The sequence below is a fragment of the Trichoderma ghanense genome, assembly GCF_004382785.1.
Source record: "Trichoderma ghanense strain CCMA-1212 chromosome Unknown scaffold_1, whole genome shotgun sequence".
Taxonomy (NCBI): Eukaryota; Fungi; Ascomycota; class Sordariomycetes; order Hypocreales; family Hypocreaceae; genus Trichoderma; species Trichoderma ghanense.
Window position 1 is genome coordinate 2831282 of NW_027395664.1, and position 26392 is coordinate 2857673.

The 26392-nt window shown below is 54.7% G+C and overlaps 6 protein-coding genes across 6 annotated transcripts; 3 read left to right on the forward strand and 3 right to left on the reverse strand.

Moving 5' to 3' along the window:
* Positions 1-7233: 7233 nt before the first annotated feature.
* CCMA1212_002320 (uncharacterized protein) lies at positions 7234-9004 on the forward strand (the record flags this gene model as incomplete). Its single annotated transcript, XM_073699707.1, has 2 exons — positions 7234-7634; positions 7759-9004. The coding sequence occupies 2 exons, from the start codon at positions 7234-7236 to the stop codon at positions 9002-9004; spliced, it is 1647 nt and encodes a 548-aa protein (XP_073562072.1).
* Positions 9005-10683: 1679 nt separating this feature from the next.
* Positions 10684-13540, reverse strand: CCMA1212_002321 (uncharacterized protein; the record flags this gene model as incomplete). Its single annotated transcript, XM_073699708.1, has 3 exons — positions 10684-13211; positions 13302-13430; positions 13525-13540. The coding sequence occupies 3 exons, from the start codon at positions 13538-13540 to the stop codon at positions 10684-10686; spliced, it is 2673 nt and encodes an 890-aa protein (XP_073562071.1).
* A 1057-nt stretch (positions 13541-14597) lies between these two features.
* Positions 14598-16031, forward strand: CCMA1212_002322 (V-type proton ATPase subunit C; the record flags this gene model as incomplete). The annotated part of the gene is made up of 5 exons (XM_073699709.1): positions 14598-14883; positions 14952-15046; positions 15122-15213; positions 15271-15763; positions 15825-16031. The coding sequence occupies 5 exons, from the start codon at positions 14598-14600 to the stop codon at positions 16029-16031; spliced, it is 1173 nt and encodes a 390-aa protein (XP_073562070.1).
* Positions 16032-16329: 298 nt separating this feature from the next.
* Positions 16330-19160, reverse strand: CCMA1212_002323 (Adenylyl-sulfate kinase; the record flags this gene model as incomplete). Its single annotated transcript, XM_073699710.1, has 3 exons — positions 16330-16966; positions 18020-18704; positions 18830-19160. The coding sequence occupies 3 exons, from the start codon at positions 19158-19160 to the stop codon at positions 16330-16332; spliced, it is 1653 nt and encodes a 550-aa protein (XP_073562069.1).
* Positions 19161-19594: 434 nt separating this feature from the next.
* CCMA1212_002324 (Ribosome biogenesis protein NOC1) lies at positions 19595-22756 on the reverse strand (the record flags this gene model as incomplete). The annotated part of the gene is made up of 4 exons (XM_073699711.1): positions 19595-20356; positions 20418-20895; positions 20964-22105; positions 22166-22756. 4 exons carry the CDS (start codon positions 22754-22756, stop codon positions 19595-19597), a joined length of 2973 nt encoding a protein of 990 aa, XP_073562075.1.
* A 295-nt stretch (positions 22757-23051) lies between these two features.
* On the forward strand, positions 23052-26142 carry CCMA1212_002325 (Proline-tRNA ligase; the record flags this gene model as incomplete). The annotated part of the gene is made up of 8 exons (XM_073699712.1): positions 23052-23214; positions 23270-23310; positions 23384-23474; positions 23541-23623; positions 23680-23809; positions 23863-25105; positions 25521-25750; positions 25961-26142. The coding sequence occupies 8 exons, from the start codon at positions 23052-23054 to the stop codon at positions 26140-26142; spliced, it is 2163 nt and encodes a 720-aa protein (XP_073562074.1).
* Between the last annotated feature and the right edge of the window lie 250 nt (positions 26143-26392).

Sequence of the window (26392 nt, forward strand, 5' to 3'; positions counted from 1 at the left end):
ACATACATAGATTAAGCTGTTATAAATAGCATCGACCCGCAAACCGCGCATCCATCAAGAAGCATCAAGACAGGTTCGTCTCCTCTTCGTTTTCTCTACCCAGCCGAGGTAATAAAGCTCAAAAGCTCCCTCCAGTGATGAGTCAGCGGGATAGACAAGAGCTCGAGAGGGTCTTACTACTATGTAGGTCGTCTTGCCAAATGCTTGTCTCACGCAGTCAAAAGCCAAGCCTGCATCTTCTACGCCGTCCAAACTCCCTCCACAATCTCCACCCATCGCCACCGAGAGCCGCCGAAAAGGCCCTATCGGCATGTATAGTACTCGTACGGTACGGAGTTATCTGACCTTGTGCCGGCAATCAGCTGAGACGGGGATTCCCTGATCTTTTGCTTAAATGCACAGTGTCAATTCCATATTGATTTTTGCTTGCTCTCTCTTTTCTTGCATGTAACTCGCACTAAGAGAAAATGGACGATGGCCCCCAAATCAAATCTGCAATGCCACCGGAATGAAGCCGTAGATTTTAATTCGCCGAGATCTTTTATCTCCTCTTCTCTTTGCCTGCCACAAAGGCGTGTAACAGGTGCAGGACTTTATTGGTGCGGGCACTTTTCCTGCACGAACCCGGCCATGTGCGAGTCAAGATGGGAGTTGGACAGGCAGAAATGTGTGCCATCAAATATCCTCAGCTCCGTCGAGGATTTCGCCGGTTAAAATGCGCGGATAAAGGCGTCGAAGTTGTACAGTAAGCAACTCTATCAAGATGGTTATAACCACTGCATACTGTAATACCATCACCAGTCCTGAGCTACGGTTCTGACTGTGTCTTAGGCGAGGCTCTTGCGAATTAAGCTTCAATTGCCCGCAGTCAGGCCGGTATCGCCTCTTGTTGATGAGAACTATCCATATCAAGTACCTGCAGCATCGCCACCACAGCTTGATTGCTAGTCGTGACGGAGAAATAGGACCGCCGTCAAACAATGATCGCCAGGCTCCCACTTTCACCTCGGCGATATACTCCACGTGCCCCTCCTCTCCCGTGGATTCGAGCATCATGGATCACAGGCTCCATCAGCCAAGCTTCAACTCTCTCTCCCGTATCATACCTCAGGCAGTGGGCTTGCCGAGTGGGAACAAAGAAACCGAAGCGAACGCAAATAGTCCGCCCGAGATGATATACGGGTCTCCCTCCCCTGATAGCCTACTAGGTAGTACTAGCACGCCTGATAGGGCGATGATAACTGCATCCTCGGATAATATTTCCGACCCATTTTTGGCGTTTTCCTTCTTCTCACCATCACGTTCGCTTGCCCTGTCGGCTGTCCGGTTTGTCTGTGTGATGTGATGTGATGCTGCAGGCTTACCTTACTCGCGCCTTGTGGCTTTTTCTGGGGCCTTTCTTGTTGCTCTCGACTGTCATCTCGGTCAATTCGGAGGGAGTATTGTGGACGCATTGTTACGCTGCTTGGCTTAGAAGCATGCGCGTTGCCCAGTAGAATCCCCGTCAGTGTTTTGTTCAATTGGGCCGGGTGGGATATGGGGAGCTGAGATTAAGGTCACACTGCCTAGGTAGGTCCTTTGAGCAAGGGAGAGAGGTCTTGAGAGTCCATCAAGACAAAAGGAGGGAGTGAAAAAGAAAAAGAGGGTGGTTGTTCCACGGAAGCCATCCGAATGGACGCGGCAATACGCTTCGACCTTGCAAAGAATCCTCCGAGGAAACCATCCATCCATCCACCCGTGTACTACCTGCTACCTAGTAATAATTCTTCGTAGACAACCTAGCAGAGTTGCAGCAAAGAATGCAGTGCATCAAACCCATTGAGCTGTCGCTCCAATCGGGAAGTTAGTTGGCTCGCCGTATCGGTCCTTTGACGAGGCGAGATTTCGCATCTTTTCGACGTTACGCTCACCGTGTGAGGTGGTCCGGCCATTCTGGACGCTTTGTTCGATTCACATGCGATCTGTCAAGGTGATACTCTTGTATTTAATTTTGCTTGGCGGGCATTTTCGTGATATATCTTGATGTTACCGTACCGCAACACCTGAACGAGCTCCATACGAGTGCTATTCTCTGCATTGAGACAAAGAAAAAAAAAAAAAAAAAAAAAAAAAAAAAAAAAAAAAAAAAAAAAAAAAAAAAAAAAAAAAAAAAAAAAAAAAAAAAAAAAAAAAAAAAAAAAAAAAAAAAAAAAAAAAAAAAAAAAAAAAAAAAAAAAAAAAAAAAAAAAAAAAAAAAAAAAAAAAAAAAAAAAAAAAAAAAAAAAAAAAAAAAAAAAAAAAAAAAAAAAAAAAAAAAAAAAAAAAAAAAAAAAAAAAAAAAAAAAAAAAAAAAAAAAAAAAAAAAAAAAAAAAAAAAAAAAAAAAATCGACGCGAAAATCCTCAGCTCCGGGTCGGTGCTACTGTGTCATCCCGGTCAGCCATGGCTCCCCCGGTTGGCCTTTCCGCCGCAGGACTCTTGTCAATCTTCTTTTGCTGCACTGTCCAGACATGATACGGTAGCATCCATCTCTTCTTCTTTCCAATGACCAGGTAACACATGCAGAACAAGTTCATTATCTGAGTACTGTGCATCGCAGATGGAAGCTGGTTTAATATCTTGGACGAGTTGAACAAGGACAATGAAGTTCCATTCCGAGCTCCCCGGCGTCGGCATGCAAAATATGGGGACTTATTTTGATAGATGACACGCTCTTTTGCAGAGAGCTTCAACGTCACTGCAATACAGTGCAAAGGCCGGATGCGTGGCAAATCGTTCGAAAATAATGTAGCTACCTATCCTGAATAGAGTAAAAAGACACACAACAGGACACTGTACGGCATAAGGTATCTCAAGGTGAGCTTTTGGCTAATCAAGCATTTTGGTGACAACTCCGATTTGACAGCCTCTGCGGGACTGCTATATACGGAATAGCAGCGAATGAATTAAATATAGTTACCAATTAATATGAAGAGCTGCCCTGACCGGCAAAATTGATAAGATCGTCGTCGTCTGCAGTTCTGATGCTTGCTAGACCACAGTCCATAAAGTGAAACGGCCACGGTGCTTTGATTTCCACTTGCTGCGGGCGATCTTCCACGGCAATTAGTTGGACTAATTTACAGTATGAGCGAGGAACAGGTGTGATGCTCTGTTGATGAGTGCTAATACTGGTACGGAGTTGTGTACCTGAGAATCCAGAGTCAGCAGTCAATCAGAGAGCAGAGAGACAGGAAACTGTATGTTCGCCTGCTGTTTTCCAGGCTTATCGAATGATAAGGCATTCCCGGATGATACAGCAAAGGCCGATACAACGCCAAGCGTCATACACACCACACTAGACACAAACTATTCTTCTCCCCTTGACTGCTTCCTGTACGCGATTCACAGCTTGTTTTTGTCTTTTTCCTACAGCCCACACACTGCACATCTTGTCCGTTTGGGGCATCACAGCATTACCTTCTTTGGATGCATGCCGGCACATCCAGCCAGAAATAAGGGCGGCACCTTCGGTAGTTGCTCGATGGCTTCGAGATGGCATGACTTCATCATCTGCCCCCATCTACCGGACCGCCCATCATCACTATCAACAAGGCAGACGGAAACCAGCAACCAGCATCTGGCGCCAGCTCCGTGATGCTTGTCCAGCCTGGCATGAGGATCCTAACCAACACAGGCAATGCGACATGCCAAGGTACATTGTAGCACCTGGTGACTTCAAGTTGCCATCGTCCCTTGTGTTGCGCAACGTTCTCTCTGTTCCCAATTAACGACGAGACCTGGTTGGTGTGGGGAGCCTGCTCGTCGGGGTCAGGCTAAGGCATGGACATGGACTGGGCCACTCATCACTCGCTGCTGCAATCTTGTCCTCTCGTGTTTGGATCGACAATTCCATGAGACATCAAAACGGCCGGAGTAGGGCCGCGGTGGCCTCCTCCTCCCTCTTTGTCTCGTCTTCTGCATCGTCCTTGTTTCCCACACTGCCCTGTTCTGCCCACGGCGTTTCGAGACCGAGGTGCCTGCCTGCTCTCTCATTTCATGCCGAGTCTGCTTCGTTGCCCAGCCCTATCCGTGATGTATGGAGCATTGACGGTGCCCCCCCCCCTCGCAGGCTTTTCCGAGTCTGTGATCTCCAACTCTAGCTAGGGAGGGAATCCGGCCGGGACGGGCTGCCGCGACGCCACGGCTAGCATCCCATAGTGGTAGCGCCGCAACGTCGGCTTCGTGATGCATGGATAAGAGTAATCTCATGCATGTCGGTTGGCGTACGGCATACAATGGGCATGTTGGGCGCTCCAGACTCCGGCATGATGTGGTGAAAGCAGGGTAGAGGGCAGGGAGCATTCCACACAGGAAGCCATTCGGCTCACAATGACGGTTGAACCTGCCATCGGCAAGGTCATGCCGGCAGCCTTCAGGTTTGCGTCTGTGCTTGCATGTTATCATCGGACGAAACTAATCAGATGGACCAAGCTGAAGTTGAGAATTGACAGATGACAGACAGAAAGAGATGGCAGACCGTGTTCGACTCGGCGTACAGGTAGGCATTGCGTCCCATCTCGCCGCATAGCCCGCCATCGGGAAAAGAAGCAAAAAGAGGTCGTCGGGAATTGAGAGTCCACGGCCCTCGTTGGAGCCGCGTAGCACTGGCTATATCAGTCGTTGTATGCGCGGACGGCGCCATGTGCGAATAGGATGGAGCAAGAACGATGTGTGTTCGCTCTCCCGCGCATGAAGCTAGATAATAACACTCGCACAAGTGGCATCTGCTCGGGCCTGGGGGCATCGTGCCCTATTCGTCGTAGTAGCGGCATCGGGCGGTTGGTGTGCGTTGTTTGTCTGTCCGTTCCGTCTCCTCCTCCTCCCCCCCCTCTGAGGAGCCATCACGGCGCACGGCCTGGCAGGAATACGAGGAAGCTCAAGTGATGCAGAGATGAGAAAAGATGATACAGGTCAACGCACCCGGTTGAGGAAACACGAACAAGCGCGTTTCGCCACCAGCGTCTGTCCGCATCGTCAGTCAGTCGAGATGGAGCAGCGCAACGGTCCGGGTGATTGAAGCTCCCAAGGTGAGTCGTGATATCTCCACGGTCCGGCTGCTGCCATATGGAGCCTCGGCCATCTTGGGGATGCTGTGCGGCTGTGGATCGCGATTGTGGCCCGAAATGGCTCGCGCACGCAAGCAATCCAACATCAAACACGATGGCAGGTACATACAGTACTTGTAGCGTCAAGGCTGTCGAATCAGATCCAACGAAATCAAGAGAAGCGACGGTACGGATAGACGGACGGACGGAGTACCCCGTACTTTTGCGTTGATACTGTACCTCGTAAGGTACGCACGAGATGGAAATGGAAAAGGGAACCTTGCTAGAAACAGAGACAGCCGCTCGAATGGGCAGCCAGACGCTACGGCCGTCTTGGGGCTAGTCGAGGCCCCGCGGCTCGGTACAGTAAAGCGAAAGAACATTCAAGGGGACTTGAAGGTGCTAAGAGAAGAAACGGGCAGCTCCGATGGAGTGGCTCTGGGAACGTTGCGGGCACGAGGTACTTGCGCCCAGCAAGGCATCTTTGCCCTAGCTCCAGGTTCCTTCCGTGGACTTTCCCTTTTCCCTCCACCTTGGGTTTTCTTTTCTTGGTCTTTTCCGGACTGTGACGTTATCGCGCACTGTAACCGACGCGCAAAGCCTTAGGTTCCTTCTTTTCTGGGGCCGGATGACAGAAGGAGAGCGGAAAGCGCAGCGATTGATGGCTGTTCGGCTAAATGCCAGGACTGGTGAAATCTCAGCAGTGCACGCGACGAACTGCAAGCGCTGCGCATCTCTGGGCTAAGACGTTCGCTCAGGAAGTACCTCGGGGCAACCGAGTCATCACGCACGCAGTACCTTATCTGTCTCCGACTGCTTTGTTTTTTTTCCGACGATGAGCTGCCGCTATGGATACTTTGTGACTGCTGGACAGCGACCGTGTGATGGACTCCCGTTCAATGCTTGCTATCGCTCCCCTGTCCTGCGTCCAGTGTCCAAAGGGTACAAAGGGCAGAAGGGGATCCGCCATCGTGCGGATTGCTCGCGGCGCTACTGTGCGGCCCGACTGGCCTGGCCCACAGAGGGCCGATTTGCTCATGGCGACAAGCCTCCAGACAGCCGCTGGCAGCAGGAAGCGGAGAAGCGCAGACTCGAGTGCCAATGACAGCCTCCCGCCCCAGATAATGCCCCGGACGCCGCATCGCAGGCAGACGGCGCACTGTACGGGGCGTCCGCGTCTCCCTTCTGCCCCCCCCTGCTTGCGGCGGCGCCACGGTGCGTTGGACTGTGTGCCGCCACCGTGTGCCCGTCCCCCCCCCCCAAACGTGGCTCTCGGTCGCTGGCTCCAGCAGCCTTTGGCACCTTTTCACTCAGCAGCTCCACTATTGCGCCGGCCAAACCGCCGTCCTGGGCGAATCAGCGCCGCGGCAATGCCTCGCCCTTTTGCAGCGATTGGCAGAAGGGGGGGGGGTGCCAGAAGGGTGAGGTGCCGACGCTGGAGGTGCCTGCTTTCAGCGGTGCACTGCACTGTCGCTACAGCGTCTGCGCGCCCCCAAGCAGCTCCCGGATCCCCCAAAGATGCCCCCCCCGGCGCCTCCCCGTCCGCCTCCCACCCAGCGATAGCACCAGCAGGTACATACGTAGGTATCTACTACCCGTTCCCACCCCCCAGCAGAGCCCTGTTCCACTGCCCTGTTCTGTTCTGTTTCTGCCCTTGAACGCTTCTCTTCCCTATCGCAATCCTCTGCTCGTCCACACCTCATCTTCTCTCCTCCCTCCGGCCCAAGAGAGCCTTGCCCGGTTCTGCATCGCGTCGCCTCTGGCCTGTGTTTCTGCTCGCCCTCTCGACTCTCAAGAACTTCTACCGCGCCGCATCCGATAGAACTCTTCGCCTGCTTGGACTTACACGAGGCACGCAGTCCCAACAGCCAGAGCAAACCTCCAGCCGAGACGAGACGAGACGACCGCACCGCCCAAAGACAACAGACGCCGCCCTTGGAGTCGCCGCAATCCTCCGCTCCCCCCTCTTCTCCTCTCTGCTCGCTGCATCTCTCCCTCCCTGCTGGGCGGATTCGCCATATTACCGGTCCCCGCCATGTTAAGACGGCTGCTGTCTCCCTGCGTCCGACAATAGAGGACGCCTTCAACACCCCGAGCTGGCCGCGGCCGCTCGTCACTCATAGATTCTGCTATCTCGTCGCTCGTTCACCTCGTCTCCGCCGCCCACCATGGCTGAGCCTCACCATCAACAACATCCTCCTCGGCGCGTCGCCATGGATCCGCCGCACCTCACCGAGTTCGCCTCCGAGCGCTACTTCGAGAAGCTCAACCAGCTGCACGCGAGCCGCCAGCAGGCCGAATCTGCCGACTCCGGCGCCTCGACGACGACGACGACGGCAACGACGGCCACCATCACCGCCAACGCCCAGGCGACGTCGAGGTTCATCCTGCCGCTGCGAGAAGCAAAGGTCCCGGACGTCGACGCCATCAAGCCCAACGACTCGAAACATAATAGACGCTTCTTTGGCGGCATCCGACAAAAGGTCGCCCTAAAGCACACCAAGAGCGATGCGGACTCGACCGGTGTGGCCATACCCATAAGAGCCTCGACGGATTCGACTCGAAAAAGGTTCGTCATGATGAATTAACCCAAGACGAGCAAGGAAGAAGAAGGCTTGGAAACAATCTGGATTCCTCTGCGAGTCGCCATTCCTAGTAGAGTCACATCTGCTAACAGCACCTGCTCTGACCAGCGTCGCTTTTGATCAACTATTCTTCGGGCTGCCGACCGAACTTCAATTCCAAATCATCTCATCCCTCCCCTTGACAGACATTCTTAACCTCCGACTAGCCTCGAAATCATGGCACGCGCGCATCACCCTCAACGAAACATTCATCGTTCGACACCTACTACGGGACCACATACCCGCCTACGCCACTCGCCTGTATCCCGTGCCGGACAACTCCGAGATCAATTTCCACTACTTGTGTAGTCTGTGGCATCGGCTTCATGTCGCGGCCAAGCTCTCCTACTTGATGTGCGAGTGGATCACGAAAGACATCTTTCTAAGACAGACCGAAGCCCAGCGGCTGGCATTCGCACCGCAGCACGAGCGCATGCGCCGACGATTGATACCCCTACTGTTCACCGTCTTCCACTTCTTCGAGACGTATAGGAAGCTGCATCTGGAGTATATTGCGGAAAACGGACACGGTCTGACGAAGGAGCCCTACACGGTGAATCCGATCGAGAAGCGGATCATGGACATGTACGACGACCGGACGCTATTGAGGGTCCACGAAGTCTTCCCTCTCGTCATCTCGTCCTTCTGCCGCCGCCTGCGGCCGCCGACGTACGTTGGTCGCGTGGAGCGATCGCTTCGTGGTTACCTGAGGGAGCGACCCCCGGACGAGGTCCATGTCGCCATTCTGTGCCTTGGCGGCCTTCGTCAAGTCGAGAGGCTGTGGGAGACCAAGGGCTACAACAACCGTCGGGCTGCCGTTGACACGTGGTACGCCTCTCTCACCAAGCCGCCTGCGAACGAGGCTCCTTCCAAGGGCCGGCTGTTGAAGAGCTTTGGACGGAAGAAATCGACCAGCAGCGATCGGCCACCGCACCGGTCATCGTTTAGCGAGAGCGGGCGCAGGAGTCCGTGGGGATCGGTCGACTTTACCGCCTCCGGGATGGAGATGCCGTACAGCGTCTTCAACACGAGTCTCTCGGCCGATGCGCCCATGGCGCCTCTTGAGCGAGACCAGGCCAAGGATCTGCTGGGGGACTTGCCGTCGCTGCAGAGCATCTGGCTGACCACGGCCGAGGCCCTGATTTTGGATCGCAAGATTGTGAACCGGCCGCAGGACATCAAGCGGAACCAGCAGGTCATGCTGGAGCTGATTCGCGAAGATGGCCTGGACGAAGAGGACGAGTGGTGCTACGGCCGCCAGATCTCCGACTCGGTCAGGCCCCCGGTTTCAGCCCTCCATGACGACGCGGATTGATCCCCTACCATACATGATATATCTACTCCTCCGATACATACACGGGTTCTCAACATTTCTTGTCTCTATACACGCTTGCTTGAAACGAGCTTGCCATCTTTCCTTTGCCGAGCCAAGCATAACCATTGGCCTATACCACATTTCCTTGCGTTGTTGCGTGTCCTCGTCGACACCAAAAGAAGCATTTACAGGCGTTTTATATCTTCTCATCATCTTTTCTTTCTCTTTTGCTGGATGGGAAGACGCTTTCTGGGATCTGGAGAAATAGCCGCGTTAACGTGGGCATTTCTGGGTGCGGATTATCTGGGCTTTATACAGAGTGTGGCTCTTTGTCGTTTTCGCTGTTGCTGTTCCTCTTATGGACTCTTTGTCATACTCTCTCTCCTTTTTTTTCTCATATTCCATCAAAGATTTCCTATATCTTGCGTTCATTTCTTACGTGTTGTTTTACGGAGCTGGGCCGTCTATTGCTCGATACGAATGCATAGAACTGCGACAGTTCGCTTTATTTTCTCTTGATCTATCTGTCTAGCCTTGTTGAGCCTTTGTTGTTCCTTTGACGCACACAACTGGTCTTGATAACAGCGCTCTTCTTCTTTTTGTTTCCATCCTCGTTCCTCTTTGCTTGTTGACTTTTTTTCGACGCTACTGATATCGTGGACTCTCATTTTTTTTTTCAGGGTCGAAATCAGCGTGAATGCCCTTTTGGGGTTTTTTTTTGCGGTTTTGCTTAGCTATGTAGCGCTGACTGCAAAAAAAAAATTGAAAAGGAGACCAATTCAATCATTCTTTTGAGGAAATTGTATGTAAACTGTGACACAACATTGCAGAGTGAGGAGAGTACGAAGTAGTTGTCCGTTTTGTGTCATTGATGATCATTTTCGTGGCATTGTCTATTATGCGTCCCTGTTTACAAGACCCTTCGCTTTCCCTTTTGACTTCAAACGGAAGCACTTGTGAGACATGACGATGAAGCGGAAAAGGAGGACACAAGAGCAAAAAGACGACCAACGCCGGTAAAAAAAAAAAAAAAACTCATCATGTCATCACCCATCAGACACACCCCGTCATTTCAAAAACGTACACACATACACACACATATCACACAGCCTTTTGTCTTTCAAGCCAACTCGAAAACATTCATATAGCCTGACAACCTCCATCCCTCCGCAACAAGTTGTTGGCATCAACATCATAAATTCCATGCATTTCACCTTTCCCCATCTCTCGGAAGAAAACAAGACACGGCCCACTAGAAGCAGCCAAGCGGAAACATAGAAGTTGAAGAAACAGATACCCGGTTTTGCCCTTTGCAACTCCTCTTGTACATGAAAGAAGTAAACCCGTCCGGTTCAGACCCTGCGCGCCAAACTAACTTCCCAGTAAAAAAAAAAAAAAAAAAAAAAAGAAAACGACGGAAACACATTTTCTTTCTTTTTTTGTAGTCGAATGAAAAGTAAACCGAAACCCTCGTGGAAAGGCAAAAGGAAGAGAAAACGACTGGCCCCCTCCCACGTTAACACGTTAATATGCGTTGAAAACTTTTTTGCTTTTCCTCAGTTTTTTGTCTCGTGATGGAAACGCCGAAATGCAATATATAAGCCAAATGCGAACCCGGCTCAGCCAGCAAGCAAAACGCTACATTACTATAACCATAACCACCGGAAAAGGCTGCCCTCCTATTGGCGATTGGTCATGGCCTGGTAAAGCCTCTCTCTGATGTTCCCCTCTGCCAGCGCCGCCTCGAGCTGCGTCGAGTCGCCAAATGCCGCGGCGGCATCCTGGACGTCGCGCTCGTTGAGCCCGTAGTCCATGTCGAGGTAGCTGTGCTCTGCAAAGTTCTGGAACTGGCTCAGGCTCGACGTCGTCGGCACCGACGCCGATGTCGCGGGCGCTTGCTGGCCGTTGGTGAAGCCGGAGGACGGGTGGCGAGCCGTGGGCGTCTGCTGCTGGCCCGCCTGGCTGCGCGAGATGGCCAGAGACGCTTGCTGCGACAGGCTGACGGCGCGGTCGTCGGAGCTCTGCCTCGACATGTTGGAGGGCCCAAACTGCGACGCTTGGCCACTGCCCGCGCCTCTGGCAAAGCTGCCGCCGGTGACGTGCCCGAGCTGTCCGGGCAATTGCCTTGTCTGGGCGTAGAACCCTTGCGAGGTCATGCCTGTAGGGCTGTTGCCGTACATCTGGCCCTGCCTAGGCCTCGAAGACCCTGGCGGCATGTGCCCCCCTTGCTGGAGCTGTGGTGGGCGCATTCCTGGGTTTTGCTGCTGCGCCCGCTGAGGCGTAAATTGCTGCGGCTGTTGCTGGTTCTGGAGCGACTGGCCGACATTCTGGCCTTGGGCCTGCGTTGGTGATCGCTGGGGGTGATGCTGCTGCTGCTGCTGCGGCTGTAGATGCTGCTGAGTCGATACTTTTCTAACCGCAGCACTGGCCAGCTGACTGTCAAAGTTATTGGTGGCCATGGCCTGGGAGATGCTGTTGTAGTTATTGTTGAGTATAGGTGACGTATTCATGCCCACTCGGCCGGACTGAGCGTCGATATTGCTGAACATGGGGTTCTGCATCGACTCTCGCGACACCCGCCGGCGCTTCATGGTAGCCGAATCGGTCGGAGCCATCTGTAGCGAGGTCTCGTCGCCGTGGCGCATCTGGGAGGAGGCATCGGGGGCTGCGAGTGCCGATAGGGAATCCCTGGCCACCTGCGCTGGGTCGCCGACTTTCCTCTTCTTGACATGCGAGTGGTTGTTAGCCGAGCGATAGTGATCCAGAGACTGCATTCCCGAGCCGGCCCAGCTACTGACAGCCGGTATACTCGCTGTCTGGCTCGTCTGAGGATTCCGCATCGCCATGTGTCCGCCGTGCTGCCCAACTGCGCTCTCTTGCATCGTCGGCGAGGGGTTCTGCTGCTGTTGCTGCTGGTCTGTCCTGGATGGCATCGTGCTTGCATAGGAGGGGATGTTGTTCAGACTTCCCGTTGACTTATGTGATAAAGGCGAGGGCGCGATTGGATTGGAGCTTGTCGATGCGGGCAGCAGACTGTGAGCAGCGTCCGTAGACGCCGGAGGCGCCGCCTGGCTTGCATCTGGAGTGTTCTTTGGCCGATTCTTAGACCCCTTCGGTCGACCCCTCTTCTTGCCCGTCCCCGGAGTGCTCACCATGCTGGAGTCGGGGTCGAGGTGCGCCGGGATATCACCAGGAAAGGCCGGATTATGCAGCCCATTTCGCTGGTCACTGGACCCCTGCTCATTCTGGGACAGATTGAGCGCACTGTGTGAGCCGTGCCCGTCCGCCTGGCTGGACGCGTGGTGATGCGCCAAATCCGACTTTTTGATGCCTTTGTCGATCCGAGGTTTGGAGCTCTTGCTACCCTTTGGCCGTCCTCTCGGTCTCTTAACTGGAGTCGCAGCAGGTGCGTTTTGCGTCTCTGGGGGTTTGGAAGCTTCTGCTGCAGCATCTGTGGAGGTAGGCTGAGCGGGAGGAGCGCTGCCGGGTTGGGACAGGGTCGCAGGTTGAGTTGAAGCGGGCATATCTGAGGAGGCGACGGCGACGTCGGCGGCAGCAGCAGCAGCAGAGGCAATCTCCGCGCTCTGCAGCGAGGGGTGCGGCGCTATGGCCGCAGGGTTTCCTTCGACCGGAGGGAATATCTCGGCAACCCAGCCGACGAAAATGGAGCCCTGACCATTGTTACGCTGGCTCTCAGGGAAGACAAAGTCGTGAGAAGAAGGAGCTCCAGGGATGCCCCCAAAGTAGGCCAATGCCTTGCACAGCTGATCCACAACCACGAGGGGATTCAAGCTGCGAAGCAGCGTGAGAAGACGAGCCTGCTCAGCCTTGGCCTCGTGCGGCAAGGGCCCCAAAGGACGGGCAGGCAGAGGGTAAGCCGCATTCAGGTAGCCATTCTGCGGAGCCCCGTAGGCCGGGGCGGAGGAGCGCGGATCCGATTCAGACGGCGGAATCCACGCCAGCTTGCTGCGTTTGATAGACTGGTAGCCGCGCATGTTGGCCAGCCTCGCCGCGGCCTCCGTCTCCTCGCTCGTACGCTTTGCGGCAGCGTTTCGAAGGGCGGCCTGTGAGCTATTTATGTCGATGTGCATAACGCCAAAGTTGCCGTTCTTGTTGTCGGCCTTGCCCTTGAGCTTGCTCGGCACAGGGTTCTTGACGCGGCCATCCGTGGTGTGGATGGAGGCTCCGTCCGGGAGATCGGTCACATCTAGGCACTGCGATGAGCATTGCAATCCACTGCTGCCGAGCGGGCATCGGGGCTCGGGGTCGGGCAGAGCTTCCTCGCCTCTTTACATACCGTGACTAGAGGTGCGGACCGGGGCATCAGATCCTGGGCCGGGAGTCGCGGACGACTCCGTCGCGGCGTCAGCTTTTGCGGGCGAGTCCCCGGCCGGAGGAGAGTCGCTGATGGCAAGCGTCGCAGAAGCTGGAGTAGACAGGTCAGAGGCGACACGAGACGGGGCGGTAGCAGGAAGACATGACGACGAAGAGAACGAACGAGACGGGCAAGCGAGACGAACCAGGAGCTGCGGCCATGGCGCTGGGAGGATGCGCCTGCAGACCGCCTCATGCCCAGCGCGAGGGCCGGGCGAATTGGAGCTTCGAGAGGGCCGGCAGAGGCTGGAGGGCCCCGGGGAGGGCAGAGATGGGAACGTGGAAGCCTTGCCGCTGTGTCGTTTTGTCTGGTCTGGCGCTGGGCTGGGCGAGACAAGGCGAGGCTTCAGAGTGCAGAGGCAGAGGGCAGAGGGCGGGCAAACGGGCGCTGGAATTGCCGTCTCGAGGCGCCTCACATGGTCCGCAGCCGAGGAGCGGTCAGCAGTCGGTTGTATCGCCGTCACAGGCCGTGATGTCGCGCGTTGCAGGCGGCTGTCATTTGATGTCCATGGCCTGACAAAGAAGTTTGGCGGTGCACGGCGCAATCGTTTCTCTTCATGCTAGTCTGGTACTTGCCTTAGTAGTCCGACTGAGTTGTGCTGCCGAGACGGGACTAGTGCGGATTGGGAGCGCTGTGACGACGTATGCATGTACGGGGGTGATGCAGCGCCGCCAGAGAAGCAGACAAAAGGAACTTGATAGATGCATAACGCTTGGGAGAGCAGATGCCGAGATTCTTCCACGCAAGGCGAGGGGCTGGTGCTTAACGGGGGACTCACCAGCCCCGATCAGGACTAGTGGGCAGTGGGCTGGGTATCCAATACTTTGTTCTGCCTCTGTTTCAGATGTCATGACTGACGACATGCGAGTAACCGGTACTTTTAGGCTCTAACGGCCCCCACCCCCAACTGCTTGGAGCTGGGCTTAGCTGAACTGTCACTGGACTGGACTTGCGTGCGAACTGCCTTCTAGGTTGTTGCCGACTCTAACGACTCTATCACACCAACCATCGTTCCTTCCTCCTCCTCTGCTTCTTCGATTCAAGGCAAGAGCAAGCTGAGATACCTTCCTCGAGTACTCTTGCAAGGGGCACCTTTCCTTAGTCATTGTCTCCGGCCTCTTGCTCTTCTTTTCCCTCACCACTTTCGACTTGTCCTTTCTCGCCTCTCCTCCTCATCGGCTCTACTTCTATCTCCGTCTCCCGAGTCGAAACATCACCATGTCTACCAAGTATGCGCTGGTATCGCTGCCCCAAAGTGTCTTCGACAGCGATGATGCCATCTCCTCCTTGAGCGCTACCATTACTTCAGACAACGGAACCGTCCTGCCCTTCAACATTCCAGAGTTCAAGATCGGGACCCTGGACCTTCTCGTGCAGCAAGCGGACGATCTGGCAAAGTTGGATTCGACCTGTCAAGCTGTCGTCGCCAAGGTGGCAGATTCTTTGCGCACGGTGCTCAACAATGATGAGGATCGAATGGCGTCCTACAAGATGGTCAATGACAGTTAGTCGAGCCAGACGAAGCTCCTGCGTGCCTTGGACCTGGTGGGGGAGACTGACGACATGCGGCAGAGCCAACCGACCACTACCTGCGCAACTTTAGCTGGAACAAGATGAGATACCGAGCCGATAAGCCCATAGCCGAGCTCATCAACACTCTTCAGAAGGTATTCACCCTTCTCCTCCGTCCATGAACTTGGACCGACCTCGTCAAACGAGCTGTCATCTGACTTGTGGCGTAGGAGCTCAACACGGTGGACAACGATGTCAAGTCCAAGTTTAACCAGTACAATTCCGTCAAGACGAACCTCGCAGCTCTGCAGAGGAGACAGACGTAAGCACCGCGCATTGCCACACCTGCTCCTAGCTAATTGATCCGTCTCGGCCGCAGTGGCAACCTAGCAACCAAGTCTCTCACCCCCATTGTCAAGCCATCGCTTCTCGTCCAAGACTCCGAGTACCTCGAGACACACCTCATCGCCGTGCCGACGAATGCGAAGAAGGATTTCATCAAGAGCTACGAAACCCTTGCGCCCATGGTGGTGCCCCGATCATGCATCGAAGTCGACCACGACGACGAGTTTACGCTCTTTGCCGTTGTGACGTTTAAGAAACACAGCGCCGAGTTCATTCACAAGTGTCGAGAGCAAAAGTGGACGCCGCGCCAGTACAAGTACGTCGAGGGCGGGCTGGAAGAAGAGCAGCGCGAGCTGGATCGTGTGACCAATGAGGAGCGCAAGGTCTGCGGCGAGGCCCTGCGCATGGGACGGACTGGATGGAGCGAGAGCGTCATGATCTGGATCCATGTGCTCACCCTGCGCGTCTTTGTCGAGGCCGTGCTGCGATACGGCTTGCCGCTGGACTATGCCACAGCTCTGATCAAGGTACACAGCATGATGTCCAATTCATCTTTCGTATACAGATGGCTAACTTCATGTAACGCAGACAACGTCGAAGCTGGCTCCTAAGGCAAAGGCAGCTCTCGACGCAAAATATTCGTACCTCGGCGGCAACGCATTCGGAAGGGACAAGCACGGGAGGGTGACCAAAGACGATGCCGCGCTCAGCTCGGAGATGGCCGCGGCGGGACTGGGGACTGGCGAGGGAAACGAGTACACGGCTTTTGTGTACTACGAGGCCGCATTTCCCTGAAGCGGGTATAGATGTTGTTTCATTTCTCAAAAGCGTCATACGCCTGTACTCTATGTTGATTTGCCATCTCCGTAATCAGACTTGCCTTTCCGCCTTGATCTCGACGAGATGATGTTGTTCAGGGATGATGACGGGTGCAGCAACGATCCTTGCCTAGCGAATCCTGCAGGTGCTGCTCTCCGACATGATCGGCTGAATCTCGTCACGTTCTACGTCTATATGTGGCTGGCTTTTGATCCTTTATCCGTTTTTGTTCTCTTCTCTTGTCCTTCTACAGCCGCCTACCCGTCGTTCATCTCTAGTTCTTGACCTGCGCCTCGCCGCTGCGGATGTAGCCCTTGGCGACGAGCCAGTTTGTAATCTGCGCAACACACTCCTCGACCGTGTTCTCGTGCGTCTTGATGGTGATTTCGGGGTTCAGCGGCTCCTCGTAGGGCGCCGAGATGCCGGTAAAGTCCTTGATCTCGCCGGCGCGGGCCTTCTTGTAGAGGCCCTTGGGGTCGCGCTGCTCGGCGACCTCGAGGGGCACGTCGACAAAGACCTCGACAAAGGGGATGGGCTCGTCGCCGCCCTGCTGGCCGGTCTGGGCGTGCAGGCCCCTGGCGAGGTCCCTGTCGGCGCGGTAGGGGGAGATGAAGGAGGTGATTGCGATGGTGGCCGAGTCGGCGAAGAGCTTTGCGACCTCGCCGATGCGGCGGATGTTCTCGTTGCGGTCGCGCTCGGAGAAGCCGAGGTCCTTGTTGAGGCCGAAGCGGACGTTGTCGCCGTCGAGGCGGTAGGCGGCGAGGCCGAGGTGGAGGAGGTGCTGCTCGAGGGCGGTGGCGACGGTGGACTTGCCGGAGGCGGAGAGGCCGGTGAGCCAGATTGTGAGGCCGCGCTGGGAGCGGAGCTGGTTGCGCTCGCGGCGGGAGAGGGAGGGGTGCCAGGTGATGTTGCTTGTGTGGTTTTGTTAGTGGTGATGCTTGAGGGGTGGTGTTGAGGAGGGGGGGGGAACTCACGTGGCCATTGTGTTGGAGTGGTGATTTGGTTTATTAGTTGAGAGGATGGAGGAACTAGAGAGATCAAGTTGGGGTTGAGAGAAGAGAAGAAGAGGGAGACACGGGAGAGGGGACAAGAGTCGAGATGTGATTATGAAAGAAGGAGGCTGATGATGATCTTCAAGATCGGCTTTATAACGAATCTCCCACTAATGGCAAAACCCCTCGGGCCCTCGCCGCCCCTCCATCAAAGATACTAGTCCCTTGATCCTGCTTATACATACAGACTACTTGGGTAGGAATAACATGGCCAGGTAAACGATGAGACATGACATATTGCAGTCAAGACGGGCAGGGAAAATAAAGAAGGATAAAATGCTAGTGTCAGTTGAGCCCACTTACAAGTCAACGTCCCCTTCCAAGATTGGCCAAGGCGCATGATGTGCTCATTGGGGAGGCTGATGGCGACAGTCCGAAACCGCCGACTTCCGCTTTTGTTCCCCGCTGTGAAAGAGCCGCGTTTTTTCTGTCTTGGTTGTTTAAGCATAGGTATTCTACCTCACCTACGGTTAAGTGTTTCTGTGTTTATATAACACGTGCTATGAAACTGTGAATACTAAGTTGTATATTTTTTTGAACCGCAAGTTATTTACTCAAAGGTAAAAGAGGTATATCTCATGCAAGTCATCCGCCTCTGTTGTATCTGCCGTGTAAAAGAAAGAGGAAAAGGCAAACAAGGGTATCCTCTTGCAGGCTCCTATATCTGCCTCATGTCTAGGTAGTGTAAATGCAACATACATGGCTCTAGTAAATCTAATCCGCCGTCGCTTTCAAAACTCATGTCGAAGAAAAGAAGAACATTAATAAATAAAGAAGCACTTTGATATCCTCATCTCCCCATCCGCCGCGTCATCATCTTAGGTAATTCGCGGCATCAGCTGCATAAGAAAAAGTCAGCCACATCAGAACTCAATTCAACAGAGGCTCTTCGCAAAACTTACCGCCGCGTACTTGGGCGAGATGAACAAGCCCTTGGCCTCGACCAAGACAACCGGCTTCTCCCCCGGCGCCGGCAACGTCTCAATGCGTCCCTCGGCCCACGCCTTGCGCCCCTCGACCTTGACCGTCTTGCCTCGCAGCACCAGGAAGCTGTTGGCCTGCGTCGGCTTGCGATAGTTAATCTCGAGGCTCGCCGTCACGGCAATCTTGTGCGGCAGCGCGTCGAAGCAGCCCCTCGCCAGCCCCTCGTCCAGCATCGTCGCCAGCATCCCGCCGTGCACCAGCCCCGGGTGCCCGCACAGCCGGTCGCCGACGTACGTGACGCTGACGATCGACTTGCCGCCGTCCTCGATAAAGGCCAGCGGCGGCACCACCATCTTGCCCTCGCCCTGCAGCACGCCCGCCGTCAGGCTGCGCCGGCGGATCTCGTCCGACATCTTGAGGTGCGGGCGCGACTCCTTGAACTCGGGCCGCGACCGGAGCTCCTGCACCAGCGGGTGGTTGTTGATGGTGTCCTCGATGCGCTGCAGGTCTTCGCTGTCCGGCACGAAGAGCCTGGCCGACTCGGCGTCGGTGAAGGAGGCGAAGCCCTGGCGGACCATGGCGTAAAAGGTCGCTGCTGCGCCGAGGCCGCTGAAGGCCGCGCCGCACAGGAGCAGGCCGAGGGCTCGTCCGATTCGGCCCTTGGGGGCGCCTGCTGGAGAGCGAACAACTTCCAGTCAGCCTTCTGGTCTCTCTCTAACTCTCTCTCCCTGCCTGTCTTTACCTCGCGCCGTCTCCTCCACAAGACTGATGCGAGGGGGAAAATAGGACATGACGTACCTTGTGCTGCGGCATCAGCATAGCATCGTCGCTGCCCGGCTCGTCTCAGCGCAGCGAGCGAAGGCCGCTGCCCGCCTCGAGCCATCTGGCCGATTCGCCGCCCACCGCGGGCGACTTGCTGGCTAAACATTCTCTGAATTGCCTCTCCCGGTTTTTTTTTCCTATTACTCTGATTCTTTCCCTCCTCTTCTTCACACGATACTTCTCCTACAATGGAATGAAAATGAACGAAGGAAATGAAGCACACGCAAGTAAAAGGAAGGAAAGCCGCAAAAGGAGACCGTACATCAACTTGCCGAGGCAAAGTAGATCCTCTTTCGGAGCCTTGCATCACGCCTTTAGAACAACTAATCGGCACATTGGCGCCGATAAGATAGGCTGATAAAAAAAATGTTCTTATCAGCGGTCCGTGTTGTGCCGATGCTAGCCAAAAGGAGGCGACGGGCTCGGCTTTGTCCGACTTCGGGCTGTTGCGACAAAGAGCTGAAGCCTCGAAGTATGAGGACCGGACAATTATTCCCCATTTGCCTATTGCTTCCATCTTCGAAATTGAAAGGTAATTTGGCTGTTATTGAATGATACCGAAGAGATGGGGGTCCTCATGACTTGATGCCTGCCCAAGACAAGAGGCAAAGATAAAATACCATCTTCCGTGGCAACGTATCCCAGCATGTCACTTCACACACACAGAGACTCAGTTGAACAAGCATGAAATCCCCGCCTTCGGGTTGATATCTAAACATTACGAAACCTCCCATATATACTCTACAAGTCCTCCTCTCCAGCCAAGAGCTCCGCGTAATCATCCACGGACGCAAACGTAGGCAGGCCCTTGAGCATCTTTCTCCGAGCCTTGCGCTTGTCTCCCTTCTCCTCGTCCTCATCAGGCACGTCTGGAGCGACCAGGCCGTCGTCGTCCTCGTCGGATCCTTCCTCGTCGTCCTCGTCGCCAAACTCCACACCAACGTCATCCTCGTCATCGTCGTCCTCGTCGAGCGACAGGGCAGGCGAAGAATCGTCGTCGGAAGCCATGTCCAGGTCGTCCATGTCGTCGAACCCAGCATCCGAGGCATCCTCGTCAATGTCGGGCTGAGCATTGACCAGCGCCTTCCAGATCTCATCCTCTTCCGCATCCTCCTCTCCGTCCTCGCCAGCCGCTGGAGCCTTCTTCGTGGACTCCTTGCCCTCCTTGGCGACCTGCTGGAAGTACTTGTGGAAGAAGACGTCCTCCGCGGCAACGTCCTCCGCCTTCTTGTTCCAGAAGGCAGCCGAGTTGACTTGCGTCGTGGACGAGCTGGTCCGCCCGCTGCCCAGCCAGATGTCTCCGATATCCTTGGCGGCCTTGAGAGGCTGCATGATGGACGCACCGCGTGAATCGGTGGCCTTTGCGTTCCTGTAGACAAACTTGTCCAGGAATCTGATGAGACTGTGGCTCTCCATATCGGGCTTGAGCATTTTCTGCTTCCTATCCAACAGCGAAGAGGCGAATTTGCTGACAGCAGGGTGGAAGTGGCTCTGGATCGGAATCTGGGACAATAATGTTAGCTTTGCTTTCTCTTTCATTACACAGCATGCAAGTTTAACGTACCACTTCCCACAGGCAACTTCTGTGGGCGTTGCTGTGCTCCGGGTTCCTCTTCCGTCCATCGTACGTCGGTCGGTTTTCAGGCTCTTCGTCGTCAAACACGGACTCTTCCGGCGACTCAACCAGAGTCGAAAGGTCCGGGAATGTCTGCCTCAGGTGAGAGATGACGTACAGCAAGCCGCAGACAAAGGAGGGCTGGTGAAGCCCGGCCACCTGCAGCATTCGCTTGGCAAAAGCCTTGACTCTTCGCACGTCGACGTCGTTCTTCAGCGCGCGCAGCAGCAAGTTCAGGTACAGCGCCTGCTTCGAAGAGGTGATGAGACGAGGGTCCAGTAGCGACTCGTACAGCGTCCGGTAGAAACGGTCGCTGCCAAGGTTTCTCGCCGCGGAGAGGTGCTGGATCAGCAGCAAGGCCTGGATGCCGGTGTTGAAGTTGGATGAGTGCGCAATCTTGAAGAGCGTGTCGAGATGGCGCTCCATACTATCAGAAAGTCAGCATACCTTATCTCCTGATACCTGGTGTAGCTTTTGTTAGATCTAGGCACTTACATCATGTCATTGGTGCCAACAAAGGGTGCGGCACGGTTGACACCGGTCAACAGGGCAGAAACAAGCTTGTCAGCTGCCTCGGTCTCTGGGACTGAAGCGGTGGCTGCCGGCTTTTTCTGGCCGGCCTGTTTCCCAGATGACGGGCCCTTGCCAGGCTTCTTGGACTTGCCAGACTCATCTTCTATCGGCATACCAAGCTTTCCCGTCTTGAGAATTGTAGCGAAGAGGTCAAAGTAGATGCGAAGCAGAGACTCGGCCACGGCGGGCTCCTTGCTCGAAAGGATGGTCTGGTTGAGAGTGTTGATGGCGTAGTAGCGTGCGCGATGGTCTTGCGAGGGTCGCAGCAAGATCTCTTGTTCCACTGTCCGCACAATGACCGGCTTCATGCCAGGGTGAGAGTTTTGCAGCTGGAGGAGGAGATATGATGCCCGGGACGAAATTTTGCGATCGCGATCGCCGAGTTTGTTCACCAGGAGGGTGAGAAGGTTCGATTCCTGCTCAGGCTTATCCTTGAGCAAGGCATAGACAAAGTCGACAGCCCTCATTCGGGAGTACTCAATCTCGTCAGAGCACCAGACCTCCAAGAGCTGGATGATCTTGAAGTAGGTATCCTTCAACCAGTCTTCGTATGCCCAAGAAATCAGGTGCGCCTGTGTAATCTTCCCGGGCAGTGGCTGGCTTGGCGCCCACGTCTTGACCGAAGCCCGCTGAAGTGAGCCCAGAAGCCCCGGCTGAGCCTGAAACGTCTTCAGCCTCCTGTCCGATGGCAGCAGCGTGCCAGGGCCGAGCATATCCACGAGGGCCCCTATAGCTCCAATGGCTTGCGCTCGGCTTTTCTTGGAGGCCAGGTTCATCAGGGAGTCGAAGGCGCGGATGTTGTGGACGGGAGACTCTTGACAGGCCAGTGTGAGAGCGGAAATCTTGTCTGTAAGAGTACCGGACGTCATGATGGTGGCAAGGAACTTGTGGGACGAGGACGCAAAGATGGTTGTTCTGTATTTGGCCGCCTCCGTCTCCAGCAGGTACTTTCCGTGCTCCTTCAGCGAGTTAATGGCCGACATGAAGGGGCCAATGTCGTCTACCGTAGGCGTCGGCAGAGCGGCGAGTCTCGCAGCATGCCAGTCTGCGCGCGGCTCGAAGATCTGGTTCACTTGAGAGTTAGTTGTCAGAGATGCCGTTGAGACTCGAGGATGTCAGCTTACCAGGCCTTCGACTCGTCGCATGTCGTTCTCTGCAGGGCCCTTTTCCTTGGGCTCCTTGGTGGTTTTGCTGTTGCTCGTGCCGTTGATCTTGTTCTTGCCAGCGCCCGCCTTGGCATTGTCCTGTTCCTCGTCGTCGTCATCGTCGTCTTCTTCCTCATCGTCCTCCTCCTCGTCGCTAGCATCTGCCGGCGCAAGGGCAGAAAATCCAAGCTCCTTTGACAGGGCGGCCAGCTCGTCCTTGAGGCGCTTGTCTACCGGCGCCTTTGACTCGGAAGCAATCGCCTCATCGTCCGAAGCGACCTCGTTGATCAGGCGCCAGTCATCCTCGTCGCCTCCCAGGGCCTTGATCTCAGCCAGCAGGGCTTCGTCGTCGGGTTTCGAGCCTTTCGCAGGCGGCGCAGCCTCGGACTCGCGCTGCTTTCGCTGCTTCTGCTTCCCAGAGGCTTCCGTGGGCGGATTCTTTCGCTTGTAGGGATTGCCGTTCAGCTTCGCCTCGATCTGGGAGGCGATTCGGCTCATGCCGTTCTGGAGCTCGGCAGCATCGACCTGAGGGCGCTGCGGCCCTTTTGTCTTTTTCGAATGCTTCGCCATGGTGGAAAAGATGCTGCTGGGTGTTTGTAGGGGATTGCCAGCATCAAATCTGCAGATGCGAGGCCAGCCGTAATTTTTGGAGGAAAAAAAAGATTCTTATCTTATCTGCCTGCGCAGAATGCGGGCGCTTATCGCGGCTATGCCTTAGGCGCCTTGCGTTCATTCCCGCCATCTAACACAAGCTTCGCTCATTGGTGATGCTTCGTCTCATTGCATACAAGATGCGATGATGTTTTGTTGTCGATGGCGATGAATATGTAAAATACAGAATGTATTGCTATCTTAGCCACTGAAAATGCGTCCTCCAGTTTCGGCCTATGGCGGGTTCCGTCCGGTTCGTAGCTCGAACCTCATCCGGACATTCTCACAGCCTCTTTTCGCCCAGTCAATACGACTGAGATCGACGCTGTCCAAGATATGGGTTCCCACTGGCGGCGTCTCTGCCACGGAGGGTGAAAGTAGGGCACAATTTATCCATCGAATCTGAAGTATTGCGAGGCTAATTGCTCGTAGCCGGTCATGGCAAGCTCATTCGAGCTGGCTTTCTACGCCAGGTGAGCACTTACCTACAATTGTCGGGTTAAGTCTGTTCAGAACAGCCGTGTTGACCTGGGTTGATTCTCTCAGGCACAATCTGGAGTTTTCCAACTTCTGCCTCTAGGGCTGCGGGTTCAGGACAAGATCGAGAGGCTTGTCGACAAGCACATGCAAAATTTGGGTTCGTCTCATCATCGAGCAATTCATCCACGGTTACTGTCGACTCGATGATTGACCTTGATCTCAGGTGCCTCCAAACTTGCCCTCTCGACCCTCACAACCGAAGAGCTATGGCGCAAAAGTGGTCGCCTGGACAAAGTCTCTCCCGAGGTAGGATTATCTTGGCGGGTTGATGCGATTCGTTTCATGGCTAACATCTGAAAAAGCTCTTCCGACTCAGTGACCGCAAAGGTGTGCCCATCATGCTGTCACCCACACACGAAGAAGAAATCACATCGTTGGTTGCGAGCACTTTGAAGTCATACAAAGACTTGCCCCTCAAGTTATACCAGATCAGTAAGAGGCCACGAACCGATTCATCTTCCCTTCACCCCTGACTGATCTTGCAGCACGAAAATACCGAGATGAGATTCGTCCGAGACATGGCTTACTACGATCCCGCGAGTTCATCATGAAGGATTTGTACACATTCGACTTGACGGTTGAGTCTGCGGTTGAGACCTATCACGATGTTGCCGCCGCCTACTCTGCCTTCTTCTCAGACTTGAAGCTTCCCATACTGGTGGCTGAAGCCAGCTCAGGCGACATGGGCGGAGAGCACAGCCACGAATATCACCTTTCAAATGCCATTGGAGAGGACACTGTTGCCTCCTGCAGCAGTTGTGGCTACAGCGCCAACGACGAAGTGGCCGCGGCTCGGTCATCCAGGCAGCTCGAGGGCACTATTTCTCCGTCAAACTTTGGTATCTGGCGCGGCATTACAAAAGACAGGACAACGCTGGTCAACGTGTGGTATCCGCGCTTGGCAGATGAAGCATCGTCTGACGACGGCTGGAATATCCATGCAGTCAAGTCTGTTGTTCCCGAGCTAGATCACAGCGTCAGAGACACAGAGACGTTCTGGAAGGAGGCCATACACCAGGCACAAGGGCAGAGCGGAGAGCTTCGTCTGTTGAATGTCATTGACTCAAGGCTTGCATCGGCGTTTGAAGATCTAAGCGGCGAGCTTCCTCTATTCCCCACTGGTCTCGATATCGACAACATCCCCCAGACTTCAATAACGCAGACGCCCGCTGGACAAGACCTCAACCTGCTACGCATCATGGACGGCGACGGCTGTCCTCGCTGCGAGACGGGGAAACTCGAGATCCACCGCGCACTGGAGCTGGGCCACACCTTTCTCCTCGGAACACGCTATTCAGAGCCCCTCGAGGCGACCGTAGCCCTCCCGCAAAACCCAAGAGTCCAAGTCCCCGTCCAGATGGGCTGCTTCGGCATCGGCGTTTCCCGCATCCTCGGCGCCGTGGCAGAGCAGCTCGCAGACGACAAGGGGCTCAACTGGCCCCGGGCAATTGCGCCGTTTGAAGTGGTTGTCATTCCAAGCTCTGGCGTCAACGAACAGACTCTGGGATTTTACGATTCGTTGACGAAGCGCGATGGCGTTGCGACGGGATTGGACGTTGTGCTGGACGATCGCAAGGAGGCGTTTGGATGGAAGATGCAGGACGCGGACATGACGGGGTATCCCGTTGTGATTGTGCTCGGAAAGGCCTGGAGAGAAAGGGGGGAGTGCGAGGTGCAGTGCAGGAGGCTCTCTGTCAAGGAGAATGTCAAGGCGGAAGATGTGCCGCGGTATGTGACGGCTTTGCTGGAGCGGCTGTGACGGCGATGATAATCAACGACTTTTTCCGCTCCAGGAATTGTCTGTAAAATTCATGTAAAAAGAGAAATGAAAATAAAGAATCCTCAAGACAATGTTTGTATCCTCGTGAATATCGGAGCTCGTCCAAAAAGCTGTAATTCATCGCCCTCGCTACAAGCATCACCAGCCCCTCTAAAGCCACCCGCACCCACAGTTGTGCATTGGAGGGGCTCACCTCCCAAACCTCCATCCATCCATCCATCCATCCATCCAAGCTCGCCCCAAGCTCCAAGCTTCATCCTCCCTCCCTAAAACCCCGACACCCCACGAAGCAGCCATGTCGAGCGACCAAAAAGAAACGAGTAACGTTACCCTTCATACTTTACGACAATCCCCCTCGTCTAGAACATCGTTGCCCAAGGGCCTGAAGTCAAGTGCAGCAGCGCTAACCATCGGATTCCATCTCCCTCCAGTCAACCTCGACACCCTCGAGCCGCAACAGCTCGCCCAGGTCAAGAAGCAGCTCGAGGAAGAGCTCGAGCACCTGACCACCTCCTTCGCGCAGCTCCACGGCGCGCAGAACAAGTTCAAGGAGTGCCTCCGATGCGTACAGGCTCGCGCCGCCGATAGCAAAGGTAAAACGCAACGCGCCGCCCTACTACCATACCAACTTATTTACCCAAAAACAACGATATACGTCTCCGATTCTGGCCCAAACGCCGCGAAAATACTACAATATGGGAACTTACTCTCCAATTGTTGGAAAGCAAGAAACAAGAAATAAGGCCGGACAAGAAGAAGAAGAAAAAGGGAGAACAGAGGCTAAATGGGCAAACATACAACAGGCTCGAAATCCGTCTTGGTCCCGTTGACCAACTCCCTCTATGTCAGCGGCGAGCTGACGAGCACCGAGACCGTCTTGGTGGACGTGGGCACAGGCTTCATGATTGAAAAGGTTGTCCTACCTACTCTGCGCTGCGCCTATGCTGCCTCCTTCTTCATTCCTCAACCAGCGACGGATAGCTGACGGCCGACAGAAACTGAAATCGGCGGAAAAGTTCTACGACTCAAAGGTCAAAGAAGTAGGCAGCAATCTCAAGGAGCTCGAGGGAATCGTTCAGAGGAAACAGATGAATGTTCGCACAATAGAAGAGGGTATGCCTGTCCCGTCTCACTTGGTTACACCACGACTACCTGGGTACTAACGTTGCATCGTCGACAGTATTACGGCAAAAGATCATGGCCAGTCAAGCAGAAGGTCAAAGTTGAGAATCATA